Source organism: Rhinolophus ferrumequinum, chromosome X (assembly GCF_004115265.2).
Source record: "Rhinolophus ferrumequinum isolate MPI-CBG mRhiFer1 chromosome X, mRhiFer1_v1.p, whole genome shotgun sequence".
Lineage (NCBI taxonomy): Eukaryota > Metazoa > Chordata > Mammalia > Chiroptera > Rhinolophidae > Rhinolophus > Rhinolophus ferrumequinum.
In genome coordinates, this window is record NC_046284.1 from 17,433,289 (window position 1) to 17,449,016 (window position 15,728).

A 15,728-nucleotide genomic window follows, 5' to 3' on the forward strand; every position below is an offset into this window, starting at 1 on the left:
TCACGCAGTCAAACCTTCAAATGGAGAACTGAAGGCCTCTTGGGCACCAGCTGGCTGCCCACTTACAACTATTTTGCAAAAATAATAATTAAATTACATAAATAAACCTATCAGGTTCGTTATTTTTATTCCTATAAGCGCTGCTCCTGGAAACTAAAAGCTAGGACCCCTCTCAACCCTACCTTGGAAAGTGTTGGTTCTTTAAGAAATACTCGAGGAACATAAGAGCACAATGTGCCTTTTTCTTTCAAGGCCTGGATTTATTTTTGGGTTGTTGCATTGGAAATAATACAGATAATTTAGATGAGGGAATTGGACTAGTGTCTTTTCTAAGATTCTAGGAATCTCCCCCCAACTGGTGGATCATAACTGTCTGTGTGAATTTGAGCAATTATCTTGGGAGCAGTTTAAAATCTTAGTTTGCTGAGGATGAAGCTGTTTAGACCAATAGACCGATTCCTGGAACTGGATCTCTCCAGAAGCATTGAGAGTCCCTACCTCTTAACGCTATGCAAACCATGGAATTGTCTTCCATTTTCTCCAGGGTATTTGAGAATATGCCCCAGGTATAGCCCCAGTTACCTGACTGCCACTATGAATATCCTAAAAGGTAGAAGAGGCCCTATGTGTACATTATGTTTATAAATATATGCCTCTTCTCTCCAAGCACACATTGCTTTTTTTGGAGGAGCTACTGGAAACATTGAAAGCTGTGGAATTCAGAATACAACATTGTTTTCACATTCTTTTTGATTTCAGCTCTGTTTAACCTTATCCCTGTGGGTCTTCGAGTGGTGGCTATTCAAGGAGTTCAAACGAAGCTGTACTTGGCAATGAACAGCGAGGGATACCTATACACCTCGGTAAGCCTTTCACTGTGTTCATGTTTTGACTGTTGTAGTTCTCCTCTGATATGCATAAAATATGCTGCATATGTGTTATCATGGCAGATTTCTGTGATGCCAGAAAGTGTTGTTGATGTCAGTATCTCATTGGAAAGGACAAATTGACTTCCAGTGAAAATTATATCTATTACTAATTGATCTTTTGAAGCTAATATTTTTGGTGTGAAGTCGAAGTTCCACTAAACACTTTTGCATACAGTGGCATTCAGGTTATTATATTATGTGGCATTTAATATAATGATCTGTCTTGCTTTGCTGCTGTGGGAAAGCCATTTCTATAATTCAGTTCAACATATATTTATCCATGTTTATTCCTAAAGATATTAATGACACCTCTTTCTCAGATCACCTCTAGGACATAGAGAACAGTTCTAAAAGGTTTCTTTTATCTTCAGTTCAATTAGGTCAAGTTTGCTGCCTCTACTTTAAATTCTGTTTTTCTATCAAGCTCTCCTTACATACAAATTCCTACTTGCCTTTTTCTTGTGAGTTTATAATGAACAGAGTAAAAAATGGAACTTTTCCCAAAAAATTTATTAACAAGGCAGATAACAATTCAACATTGGAAAAAATGGGGCCAAATTAGGCTTTAATTTTTTTATTTAACATTTAAAAATAGAAATGGTACAGTACCAGGGTTAGGATTTCATTCTCATCAGCAGATCTAGTTACAGACTACAGGAGACCACCTTGATATATGAATATTTTTAATCTTTGTTATGAATTTTGTGTATTTTGAGGAAAGGATAGAATGTTAGAAACAGAGAAAACTGCTTGCTGCATTTCCTACTAGATAGACCTTGAAGGAGGCTTATTACCGCAACTGTAGAAATCTATTCCTCAAACTGCAAAAGTGGTTACCTTTAACCACTCTTGCTCTCTCCTATTCCCTGAATTTGTTCAAAGCCAGGTGCGTAGAAAGACTCTTGGTGGACATGGAGGAAAGCATATCATAACCCTGTTTTTCAGAGGTGGGAAAAGAGTAAGACCACAAAGGGTCCGTTCCTTTGGTAAACAGGGTAGTCTGTTTCATATCACAATAAAGGATTAATTATCAGCGTAGTCCTCAAACCCTGGTCACTATCAGCATTCCTCTCAGGCCATTTCAACTGTCTTGCTGTGTAATAAATGTAGGGGTTTTATTCTTTTTACAAATTTTCATTTGTATTTGGACTTACTGCAAACTTCATGAAATCTGTCACTTTATTAATACATTGCTATTATTATAAACAATAGAAAGGGGGATTTGCTTTTCAGAGTTGTGCATCAAGGTAAGATCATTTAATAATGAAGGATTCTAATTAACCTCATTCAGATCAACAGACTACCTCAACAGGACCAGATACAAAGGTAGGTTTTTAATTTTTTTTAAAAAAAAAGACTGTTCTCTGAAACTACTATGCAGGCATGGGAAGGAAATTGAATATACTGGGCATACTTTTGAGAGGGTACATACCAGGTGGCATAAGAAATAATTTCACACTGAGTTATTACCGTTGTGGTGCCATGATGAGAATGGTTGATTTTTTTTTTTAATCTTGCTACAACACAATTTAAGAAAATGGAAATAATATTTAAGTTAGAAAAAGTCATTTAAGTTAGGTAATATGTCAGGTTTCCCCAGTCAAGAAAATGAGGGCATTCAGTATTACCTTTAGAGAACTGATATTAAAAATTCATAGCCTACCATTCAAGTTGACCATTATTCCAGCAAACTGATAAGTGTCAATGTGAGCTCATTTCTAAAGAGGGCTTCCCAGGGAATCAAAATTGTAGATTGATGGAGTTCCTTTCCATGTCGGGCAGGCCATAGTCAGCAAATGCGGGATACTTTGCATGCATTTTCTATTAAGGAAAAGGAACCTTCTGTAAGCACTTCCTATTAAGGAAAAGAAACTGTCTTTTTGTCAAGGAGGAAAGATGTCTGATTGATAATGGAGTTCCTGTAGAGAAAAAGTATCCAAATTAGTGTTCCCAGGAAAGAATCAATCTTCAGGATACATTTTTCAGTATTTCCCATTCCTCCTATTAATCATGATTTGGAGTCCCTTCACCATGTTGATCACCATCCTCTGTAGGCGCTCCATTTTGTTATCTTATGTAAAGTGTGGTGCCCAGACTCTCTTATGATATAGTCTGTCTTAATGACTTCAGTGACTTGTGTTGCTGTGACCAAAAAGCTAAATGAATGTCATGCTTCATTTGGAAGAGAAAGGATCACTCTTCCCTTCCATATAAAACCATGGCACTTCTACTACTGAAATACTGTCTGTGGTTTTGTCAGCTGCCATTAAGCAAAGAGAAAATAGGATTGGACAATGACCTAAGGAGGAAGCAGAATAAGAAAAGGAAGTAGGGGCTACCGATGTGGGCACTAAAAAAATTGTCAGAAAGTTATTGAAAATAATCTTGGTGAGGGATGACGAAGGTCTGCCTTAAAGCATTTGCAATGGCAAAGGCTAAGCAGAGATGGATTCACGAGATATTTTAGAGGTAAATTTGGTGGCTGATTAGATTTGGAGGGAAAGCAGGACCACCATGGATGGTTGAATATGTATGGTTGCCACTCACTGCAATCATACACCTAGAGATGCTTGCTTTTTTTGTTTTGTTTTGTTTTGTTTTTAATTTGCACAGTAGTCAATTAGGGACCCTGAGAGAGAGGGAGAATTCTACGTTTGGCAATTGGGATGATGGTGAAGCTATTACCCGAGATGAAGAATAAAGGGAAAGGGGAAGAATTGAGGAACAAAGATACCCGAGTACAGCTTGCAATATATTTGAAAATACGAACCTATAGACTGAGAAAGAGACGTGAGCTAGAGATAAAAGGTGGGAGTCATCCCATGTAAGTGGTGGTTGATGCCCCAAGAATAGTGGAGAGAATATGTAGCATAAAAGAGAATTTTCAAATGATATTAGGGAATACCACCATGGGGTGGCCAGCAGTAGCAGAACTAATTGTGGCAGATATCATGGTATTGCGAAAGCTAAGTGGAGAGAGAATTTTCAGAATAGTCAGCAATGTCAAATGCTTCGGAGAAAACAAATAAAACAAGAATGAGGAATATACCATAGGAAGGTCTTCAGTGATTTTGACAAAAGCATTCTCAGTGGAGCAGTGGAGACAGAAGCCAGACTAATGGCTTGAGGAGTGAATGAGAAGAAAGCACGTAGAGGCAGTAGGCAGAGAATTTCTAAAGCAAGGGGAGAGAGAGAAGGGTGGGTAAAGGGGGGGGGGTCACAGGATTGAAGAGGCTTTGCGGGTCCTTTGGTTAAGACACTTGAATATATTTGTTAGCTGAAGGAAAAGAGCCAGTAGAGACAGAGGAATTAAAGACATAGGAAATAGGATCTTTTATGGAGTTTGGTAATTGAATATAAGTGAAAAGATTAGATTCCCTTTGAAAAGAAGGGTCACTGCTACAAAAGGAGGCAAAGAAATGAGGACAGATGCAGAGGTAGGTGTAGTAAGTCTGCAGGTGATGGATGAGGAAATTGAAGGATTTCCAGCTGGATGACCTGTATTTTCCCACTGAAACAGAATGAGAGGCCATATGCTGAAAATCAGAGGCATAGGGATGGCATAGGTGAAGGTTTGGAATAGTTGTTTTGGGAAAGGAGAAAGGAAACAGTCTAATGACCAGGGGTGGGTAAACTGTGGCCCATGGGCCAAATCAGGCCTACCATCTGTTTTTGTAAATAAAGTTTTATTGGAACACAGTCACCCCCATTAATGTATGTATTGTTTCTAGATGCTTTTGTGCTGTTATAGCAGGATTTAATAGTTGTAACAGAGCCCTTGTGGCCCACAAGCCTAGATTATTTACCATCTTGCCCTTGACCAAAAAAATGTTTGCTGATCCCTAGTGAGACAATGGTTCTCACCCTTGTTAACTACCTATTAGAATCACCTGGGGACCTTTAAAAAAATTCCATTCTCTGTGCCACACCCAAACCAATTGTGTCAAAATATCTGAGGGTGGGATCTGTGCATGAATATTTCCTAAAGCTACCCAGCTGATGCTAATGTGAAGCCTAGGTTGAAAACTGGTGGCCTAGGACTAAGAAAAATGATTGTCGAATAGCACTGAGAACCCTGCAGTGAAGCCGGAAACCATGCTGATCATATTTTTCTGCCTTTGCAAACAAATTGCCTTTACATTTCTGAAGGACTATTTCTTGAAGTGAAGGAAAGTGCTGATCCTTGGAGGAGCTTTCTTATTTTATTTCCTTTTCTTTTTTCTATCTTCTTTTGCATTTTTGCTTCTACATCCCTTAATTTCTCTTAAATTCAATTTTACACTTTTACCATATCTTCCCCCCTTTTATCCATTAAATCAAGAAGTAATACCTCCATGTTGTTATCGCTACAGAGATAGCAATTTACTCTCTGTGATTAATCTCGGGATTCTTGTACTGCACCCTCCCCCCTCCTTTTTTTCTTGTTGCCATGGGGGACAGACTTGATGTAGGCTCAAGTGGCAGTGAGAAACCATCTGTGACACAGAGAATCATAATTAGCCATTATTTCATAACACATTTACTTTTGTCCATGATAGAACTAAGTCTTTCTGGAACTGTAAGGAAATTATTATTCATTGTGCATAGAGAACTTTGTTCATACCTTTGGGTTTTCTTTACCAATAATAATGAGCTGTACACATGCTTTTGAGAGTTTCTCAAAACTTAATAGTATAAATATTTAATAGTACAGAGCTAGTTGTAATATCTCTTTCAACTGTTTGAAACAAATGAACAATTAACTATAGAAAATCAAGAGTCTTAAATGTGAAGATATTAATGTTCTAGTATCTATTTTAATAGAGGAGTAATAACAGATGTTAGAAACAGGATAATAAAAACTCAAAGCTAAACCAAAGGCATTTTCTTTTGATTTTGGATTGTTCCAGAACTCAGAAGCAGCATTTTTACCTGCCTGATTACTTACCTTTCATCAACACTAGTTTTCAATATCCAGAGTACACAGCGTTGCTTGGGTTGTTGTTGGGGTTCGGGGAGCTAAAATGTGTAGACCAGTAGAAATCTTTGGTCAAGTAAACCTTTTCCATTCATGTAGAGGACGTATAGGAATGATTTTACTGCCGTGTTTTATGGTCCTGGGACTACCACAGTAAACTAGATGCAAGACCAGAAAGCAGGTCTCTCCGATTGTCAGCTTGATGCCATGGGAATAAGGCAGTGTGTATTACTGATCCCAGGGCCCCAGTCAGGCTTGGGGACAGATTTTCCTTCTCCACTGGATTATTTGCACATACCTTAACTTACCAGTTTTCTTTTCCCATCATAATCGTTAATTTTGATGATCCACTCAAAACCTTGTCTGATTTTCCACTATGTAGTTCTTGTTTTTCTTTTGCAACTAGTCAATAATCCACTGGGAGACACTTTGAATAAATATCCTGCTCCTAAGAGCCCACTTTTTAGCATTAGACTTCCAAGAACCCCAAACCTATTTTAAAAAATAAGATAATTAGTCGATAAATTGAGAAATGGCCACGGATTCTTACATATGCCATATAAGTTTACCGATAAATTCAGGTTGAGAAAAATTAGCATGTTTTTCCCAAAGTGAACAAAGATCATGGAAACCAGGACCCAGCAGCAAAGGCTTTTCTGGGTTCAGCATTCTAGTCACTATGCTTAAATACCATTATTTAATGGAAAGTTAGTTTATATTGTTCAGGTGAATTAAAATTGCTCCTGATGTATGTTTTAATTTCGTACTAAGGGTGGAGAGTTCGTTTATGTTAAGATGCTGCAGATGTTCAGTACGTTTAGCTATCAACTGCGAGCTTACTCTTTTGCAGATTTGTTTAGTTCCTCTGATTTCAATTTGTGGCAATTTAAGAGCTAATTTTCAGTGATACGACTTCACAGCTGTAGCCCATATTCTAATATAGAAAGGATGTTAAAGTTTAGAGGAACTCATCGATCAATTCAGAGTGATGAATGTACTCTCAGCAAACATTTGTAGCATGTAAAATGTTGTGTCAAATCTGTGTATCAGCAAGTTCATATAATTTAACTTCTAGGGTTTTTATCATAGACGCTTACACATATAATAGAATTAAATGGAGTGTGCTGGCTTAAATATTACATCTCTTTAGGGAAGTGGCATTGACTCAATTATAAGAGGAAAATATTTAAAATGAACATGAGCACTGTCATATCCAATATAGAAGAAAATGATCATTAGCACATCAAAATTGATTTCTTAGATGGACTTTGCATATAGCCAGTAGCCATCATATTTAATACCCCTTTAGTCTAGACTGAAAATGCCCATCTAAATGTTTACCCTACAGCCACTGAAAACAAAAATGTTTGTTAGAGGTAGGCACCAAAATTGGGAACCTAAGTTTTCAAATTTGAGATTCTAATTACAACTTTAGCTTATTTGTATACTTCAGTTCATTCAAAAATTGCTGAACTTGATTCATTTAATATCAAATTAGAAAAGTATTCACTACAAAAACTTACCCAAACTTTAGTATAGTGGGTTGTAAGGATGGTTATACACTTATGTATTTCTGAGTGGTATTAAAAATGGAAAATGGAGAAAATGAAATTATTTCACAGAAAGAAAAGCAGAGAAAACAAGCACGTTTTATTCCCTAGTGTGTGACTCTGCTAACTCAAGGAGCTAAAATTTATGTTTTAGAGAGGCTTTCGGTTATTGTGTTGGTGCTGTTGAGTTAGAAGTCATTAAAATTATTGTTCTGAAAAGTATACCAAAGTACCTGTGTTCATCTTAGATATTCCTTCAGAATACCAGTGAATCAGCATACTTTTCAAACCCAAAATACATTTCCCAAGTCACAAATTATTTCACATATTTAGTTGTCTTTGCAGTTAATGGAAGTTTCATTCAAATGTGAAAGACAATCTAGCTTGGCATTATTTGAATATGAAATCAGATAAATCTGGTTGGTTTTACCTTCAAAGTCAAGTGCCTTCTCTTTATGGTTTCCGTAAAAAATAATAATCGTAATAACCGTAAATGGCAAATCATTCAGAGTGAAGGTTTAGTTTCAGGGGAGAAGAATGACTAAGGATGGTACTTTCTCCGAAATCAAGGAGACAATAGCAGTTGTAGCTAAATAGCAAAAGATTGGCTCTGTATAACGTTTTTGAGGCCAAGTTGAAAAACAATCCAAATGAGAGGTCACGGAGCACATATTTAAAAGAGTGTCTCATGGCTTTAACTCAGAAGCTAAATTGATATTTGTAGGAAAAAAGCCAGTCTCTTGGAACTAAAGAATAAAATAATTGGCAAGAACAATGAAGAAGAAAGTCAGCAAATAAAGCCAGATGTAAGGAGGTAATGCGCAAACACATGCACGCACACGCATGTGTGGACACACATACCAGCACACATACAAATACATGAAAGACAAACGGAAGAAAACAATCTTATATTCATTGCTCTGTTGCTATTATGGGACGAGTTATTTTGGAATTCCTAGAATAATTCTGTTTTAAATACATACTCTACACTAAACATGTAATGCCTTTGGAGCTTGCTCTAGTGATATATTTGGTAATGCTTAATACTTTATAAAACAGAGCAAACAAGACTTTTTAGCTATATTTCATGTAATTATCCAGTGAATTGCACGTCTTGGTACAGATACTGTTTTTATTCCCTGCCTTCTTGTTTGTATAATTTTAATCCACAATGTGATTTGAAAAAAAAAAAAACAGCCCATCAAGACTTTTTTTTTATTGCCATTCTTTCCATTAAAGTTGTGTTTTAAAATAGTTTACCTAACAAATCCTATACTCATTAAGTAGTACTAACCGATTTGATTTTTTTCCACCTCCCCCCCTTAGTTATAAAGCAATACCCAGCAAAATTTACCTTTTTAACAAATACTTACTAAAATAATAAAGATGTGTGTTATAATAAAGGCAAATGATATTATTTCTGTCAGGCCTTTTGAATATTTAAAATAAGTTAAAGAGCCCACTTATTACCTTTCATGGATCCTCTCAAGTGTTAATATTTTAAGATTATATGGGAAAGTGAATTACTGATACACAAGGAAAAAAATTGAAGGCAACAGCATAGTTTCAATGGTTATGCTGCTTAAAGGAAATTGTGACTTCTGAAGAGGGAAACTTTAAATGAAAGCATTTCTCTGATCATTATAATAGCTGGAACCGAGGTTAATAACTGGCAAGCCCCTGACAAATACATTTAATATGTTTTGCCCAAGCTGAATGTGTGAATAGATAACACATCTGTGCTAATGTTCTGATTAAGTTATTCATCAGCTACTCTGATGCTAACTGCTTTTGACAGTCCTGGAAGTGGAGCTACTGGGAAAGCCTCAACTGATTTCTTGGATAGATTTTGCGTACAGCCAGTAGCCATAATATATAACATCCCCTTCCATAAGGGCCTCATATGTGTATAGGAATTCTGGCCCAGCATATAACAGAAGTAGCCAAAATTAGAGATGATGTCCATTTTTACCCGAGGGGAAAAAACATTATTATAGAGATCTGGAAAGGTCAAATGTAAATAACCAACCCCAAGATGTAGGAACGTAGACGACTATAATGCAGAGGATGAAAAATGTTTACCAGAGGGAGGGGATGAATCATCTCAGAATACTTTCATAATTGACAATGAGACACCAGAAGATGACAAGGATAGCTTTCCGAAATGAGATTCCAACAGGTAAAACTCCATTGTATGTAGCAAATAATATAACAAAAAAGCATATGCATAACAAATCCATTGCTATCATCTGGCCACAAAAGCAACAAGGCTACAACAATGCAAGTGTTTGGTTATTGGTCTGATTAAAGAATTCTCACAAATATTGTATAAAATATTCCCTGGTCCCTTCCCCGATCATCACAGTGATTCACTGTAATACAAGTGTTAATGAAAGAGCCTCTTTGCTGGCTACTTGCACTGAAGAAGATCGACGTAGAGCCTAGGGTAGACTTGAAGCTGAGTGCTTCTATACTGTATCATAACCCTTAAAGGAGAAATTTCCTGAAAACTCCCGCCATTCCTCAAGAAAGCCCAGTCACACACCTAAACTCCCAGAGAAACGGAGGCACGAAAGGGTCCAGGAGCTTTGTCAACCAATTGATGACCAGGTATCTGTGAAACATCCACAAGTTAGTAGGCACCCCACACAGAGGTCACATTGAGCTATACTGACAAAGGTTGGAGTTTACAGTATATATCAGGAGATTTATCCTACGTTCAGAGCCCTAATTGTTAATAGTTGATCTACTACAGGAAGGATTGGCATAAACGGTTTCTCCCTAACTTCCGAGGCCTTGCAATGCAATTTCTAGTCCACAATTCACCGTAAGAAAATTGCACATAGGGAAACAATTTGAATGTCCTTAGGGATGGCGGCGGGTGAGGATGCATCATTATGGAAATAATAACAGTTGTATTAAACAAATATATATTGGATGTTTAGCACCACTGTCTTTAGCAGATCACGTTAAAACCATGTTTACATATCATGGGAAGGTAAAATTGAATACAGAGGAAAAGTGGTTTTCAGTTATAGCAAGAAAGCATGTAAACTGAAGGGCTTTAAAAGTTTTATAAATATATGACTTTTTAAGAAAAAATTTCCCACCTGTGTTATATAGGTGGCTTGCAGTAGATTTTACCAACCAATGCTTTAAGTTATATCCGAGTCTACCTCACATGTTAGGACAATGACACAGGGATATCTTATCTTCCATTGTTCTATCATTTCATGCTGCGGCAGTAGGCCTAGCAAAGAGAAAGACAGTGCTGGCCCACAGACAGAGATCCAACTTCTTAAAACTATAATATGCAGGAACTATTAACACCTGATATTTTGAGGAATACCAAGTGCTCATTTCTCTGGAATGTAATTATCATTTTCTGCCAGTGACTTTCGTGGCTGCTGGGGAAATGTAGCAAGGTTTTGACCCTTACCATCTCCTCTTGCTCTGAGATCCCTGTTACTCATGTACCACTTCTCTCTGATTAGACGGGTGGTTAGATGAGTGGTTAACACTAGAGACGGTAAGTGCATGAAAAGCGCATTTATTAAAGCTGTGTATGACATTTACATTCCTAATGTCCTTACCAGCAAGGGAAGCTACCTAGCCAACTCATCAGGTTTCTTTGTACTCCTCTGTTCCTAAACAGAATGATAAAACATTCTGCTTCCAGTAGGGCTATCAATAAATCAAAGCACTTGTATGTCACAAGGGTATTTGAATCTACCAATTCTGAAATTTCACAAAAGATTAACTGCTAGTGCCTTTGATCTAGGCTTGAGACTTTATTTAAACCAGTAATTAACCTTGAGAATAGAGGTCAGCAGAACCACGATGGCTGGTTTCGCTCAGTGCTTTTCTTTGCTCTGGACCTTGGCCTGATTTCTGTCCACATCGAGGACCTGTAGAGCAGCATTTTATTTTACGTGGTTTGGAAGCTCTTTTAGTATGTCTTCTCTCCAGATTTTGAGGTAGAGGCTTTTTTCCCCACTCCATAATTTCATCCTTTTATTCACTACCCGTCATCCACAGCTGCTATCTTGAACCTCTGAAGGCTTGGTGAGATTAGTGGAGTTTCAGCATCAGGAGAGGTGTTTTGTTTTGTTTGTTTTTCAACATCTGTAACACATTCTGGTGATGTTCATCTATTTGCAAGAACCACTCATGGTTCTTCCTGTTGGAGAGGGAAGGGCTCTGCCTCTCGGGACATGCACCTGGAGGTGTACAAAGAGTGGCAGGTGTGTTGCCACAAGCTGCCTGGACGGTCGTGCTATTTTTGTAATTATGTACCATCAAAGCATTCAAAAGATGCAATCTAACAGGTGAGGAATAATAATAGTAAAGAAATACAAGAATTCCACATGTTTCTGAAACACTTCTCGACTAGATCTCTTTCAGACCCAGTTACCTTTCTTTTTGACAGTTGGGCCACCTCAGTCATGGTGGTTTCCAGGAGCCAAAATGGAAATGAAGTGCACTTTCTTCCCCACGGTTATTAGCACTCTCTGAATTTCTGACTAGCCTCTAAGTGCTAAGCTCTGCCCTCAGGGTTCAACAGTATGGGAGCACCTGACCCAGGCACCTCACAATCCCTGTTCCCACTTTTTAGTAGCAAACATATGCCGTAAAACAGCAGGCATTCAATGCATCAGTAGAGGAGATTATATGATGGCGGGTGTTTTCAAATAAGTTTACCATCATTGTTTTTTCACCCTATTTGTGCCAATATTCATATCAGTACTTATGCAAACAGGTTTTAAATGGTTTGATTACACACCTAAAATGTCTGGTTTTCCTATTGTTTTATTTAGCATTTTCTGTCAGAATATTTGACAAAGTTTTTTATGGTAAATATAGAAGCATTTGTATAATGGTCTTTTCATATGCTCAGTCTTCCATGTGGGAGGGGGAAGTTCTTGCCATTTTTTCAGAATAATTGTGAACTTCCTTGGTTTAAAAAATTGGAACCATAGTGAGATTTGATTGGTGCTTTGGTCGGTTATTGTCCTGGTTAAATTCTGATATAAAAAAAGCATGCTGAAAGAAGATTGATAATTAGTTGGTTTGGATTTTTACTTTGCTTTAACCACCCATGCTTACTTAAGTGTTTTTTATTATTATTATTTCCTGAAGTATTGTTACACATCATTGAATGGTGACTTAGGTCAGTCTTTGAGAGGCTTTACAAACGTACATTCTAGCCTTTTCCTATGTTATAACTAACTAATTCCCGATATAGGTGTCAATTTATTTGAGTTGCTCCTTTAATATGACATAATTTTCTTAGCTGACACTATATAGATTTTATCAAATCCAAAATTCAGGAATCCAAGAATTTCAACCAAGATATCAATGCCGTTTGTATAGCGCTAAAAGCATATTAAGATTTCTCTAAATGAAATGTGTCATAAAACTATGAGATATCAGTCCAGTGACTTACTGAATAAATAGCATCTATTAGTGGTTAAACCCTGCTTCTTATATGGCTCAGCACTCCTCAACCTGAAGGATCTCAAACTTCACATAGTGTTTTTAAGTCAGGGGAAATAGGGCCCGCTGTGAAAAAACCTGGAAAATATCATCAGCAAATTGCTCATTTCTGGCACATTAGTTAATAACTTCACAAATTGTTCAACGTGTTCCCATTTCACTTTTATAAGCACAACAACACTTTCTTTTTCTCAATGTTACCAACTTTTAATTTCTTAATGAATCAATGACTATTTCATAGGTTATAAATTAGCATATGGGTTCACCCAACCAAGTGGCTACACTGAATTTTCAGTTGTTGAAGCATTAGGGAAGCAACTGAAGCTGTCCAGTATCCCCTTTGCATAAACAATGTATTTTCTCTTAGAATTTAAGATTAAACTTTGTTCTTGAACGTTAGCAGTTCTTAGTTCTTAAAAGACGTTAAAAAACAATCGTCTTTTTCAGGGGTTGTTTAAGTACAAGAGTAATAGAGAAAATTTGTCTTTTTTATGAGACTTTATTAAACCTTTCTTTGCTGTTATTGTTGCCACCCAACCTATTACCATTTCATTGTGAACCAGCATTGAGGAAATTTGTCTTTCAGGAAGTCACATGCAGAGCTACTATACCAGAACCCATGATGGGTCAAAGTTCATGGGGCACCTTTGAATAAATGTCCTTTCTCTGTATAGGAGGATCCCATTTGAGAGAATTTAGTTTGTGTCATGCCAAAGAACCTTTGCTATAAAAAGAGCTTTCATTCTCAGTTTGTCCTGTGTCTAGGACTCTTTAAGGGTAAGGATTCTAGCAATAGCCCAATATAATAATAATATCAAAATACATAATATTATCCTGGTGATTTATTCTTTCAGAGCCCTATTGCTACATCACCTTGCATCACAGTATGTGTACTTGACAAGTGGTCAAGAAAAACTACTGTATTTGGATTACTATTTTGTACTGCTGAATTACAAAATTTGTACTGAAGGCAAAGTCAAAATAGGTGTATTTTGTAACAACAAACAAAAAACCAGTAGCTTGAAATTCATCATTTTGTCCATTTACATTTTTTTATTATGGCCTAGAGTCACACTGAAAGGGTTCTTCATTCTAGAAGTTGTAGGTATGTACGTAATCTTTATATGTGAGGCAGTGCTGGCCAAGAAACATTAAGTGGCTTTCTTGCAAGATATATGAACTTATTTTTAGTTGTTTCATGAGTCTCAGTCTTTTGCACAATTCTAGAATCACTACCTCTGATATGATCTTGTGGCAGAGTCATATAGTTTTTCTTGCTGTTACGATATCAACAGTCGTCCCCAAGGCAATTATGTACCTTCAGTGGTCATTTCACTTAATTCAAGGGAAAATTGTTCCTCTAGACAGTTTTATTGTTTCTCCTTGTGGTTGCTCAAAGAAGCTTTCTTACCAACTCAATTTTAATTCCTGCTTTTAATTGCAATTTTCTTTTATAAGAATACCTAGTAGTTTGTTTTCCCTTTAGGTGTGACATTCTGAATTCAAAGGAGATGGGATGTCTTGTTTGTTTTTGCTTTATTGTTTGTTTTGTCTACAGTAATTCCCTTCTCTTGTGAATTGCTCATGGAAGGATTCACTGCCTTCACATTTTTATTTAGCAAAAGTCCCATGATAGAAGCTGGATTACACATCCTGGCAGCCATACTCTATTTGGCTTCATTAAGTCAATTGTAACTATAGAAATTCAAGAAGTATCTGATAATATCAGACTATTTTCTTGTAATGTTATGACCTTATAAAAGCCCGTATAAGCATCACAGTGCCTAACTTTGTGTTCTCAAAGCACAATGTGTGTACTGTTTTTATGTACCTCTTTCATTCCTCAGATGTTTCTTGTGTATAACTCTGGTATCTCCAAACCATACTTTTAAACCATTGGTGGATAAGAACGGTGCCCTCTCCTTCTTTGATATTTCCCACCGTACCAAATTCATTACTAAATACCCGGTAGACACTCTATGAACATTTACTAAATAGATGATACAAGAAAATTTTACCATGTAAGAGGCCAAAGATTGAGAGAAATTAAATGATTTCTCTCCTCTACATAATAAGAGATGACTGAATCAAGAATCATGCGGTTTAGTAAGGAACCGTTTAGAGATCCAAATTTCATGTGTATTACCATGTGTGCATGTACACACGTCTCTCTCCCTCTTCGTCATGGAGGTTTATGTGTATACCAAGTCTTTGTCACCATTGCAAAACAGAGTGAATAGAATACTATTTGATTAACTATGCCTGTTTGTAATACATGAGAAACATTGGTTGAACAAGTAATAATGTCACAATTGCCCCGGTGGGCACAAGTTCTGATCTAGAAATCTAGAAATGTAGCATCTAAGGCCTGTTCAAATGAATTACGAACTTGAGCAGCTCCCTTCCTTTGTCAGGATCTCAATTACCTCAAATATTAAATGAGAGTATTAAATTTGATTCCTTTGCCCCTCTGGAATCTATTTTGCAAGCCATAAATACCTCAATTTTGCATCCATCATTAAATTCTTAATCAAATCCACAGCAATGGGGTTGAGTGGCACTCAGACAAGCGCTCAGTACTGGTTGGCCAGGGAATCATCTTTGAAATAGATGGGTTATACCTGAGGAAAAGAGCAGTTATTTTCTACTCATGATCAAAACAGTGGACATGGGTTTCTAATGCATCTTTCATGAAAACGTTTTACTTTTCTCTGCCTTTGATTATCTGGTTTACTTATATAACAGTAACATTAGGATTCCACTGGGGACATAATTGGGCTTAACCAATAAAGGATG

At 36.9% G+C, this 15,728-nt stretch overlaps 1 protein-coding gene across 7 annotated transcripts in view; it reads left to right on the forward strand.

Moving 5' to 3' along the window:
* Nucleotides 1–15,728, forward strand: part of FGF13 (fibroblast growth factor 13) — a 514,923-nt gene that overhangs the window by 450,867 nt on the left and 48,328 nt on the right. For all 7 annotated transcript variants that reach the window (XM_033117997.1, XM_033117981.1, XM_033118018.1 and 4 more), the window contains one exon: nt 760–863. In XM_033117997.1, coding sequence (XP_032973888.1) covers nt 760–863 — 104 coding nt within the window. The remainder of the gene's footprint in view (nt 1–759; nt 864–15,728) is intronic.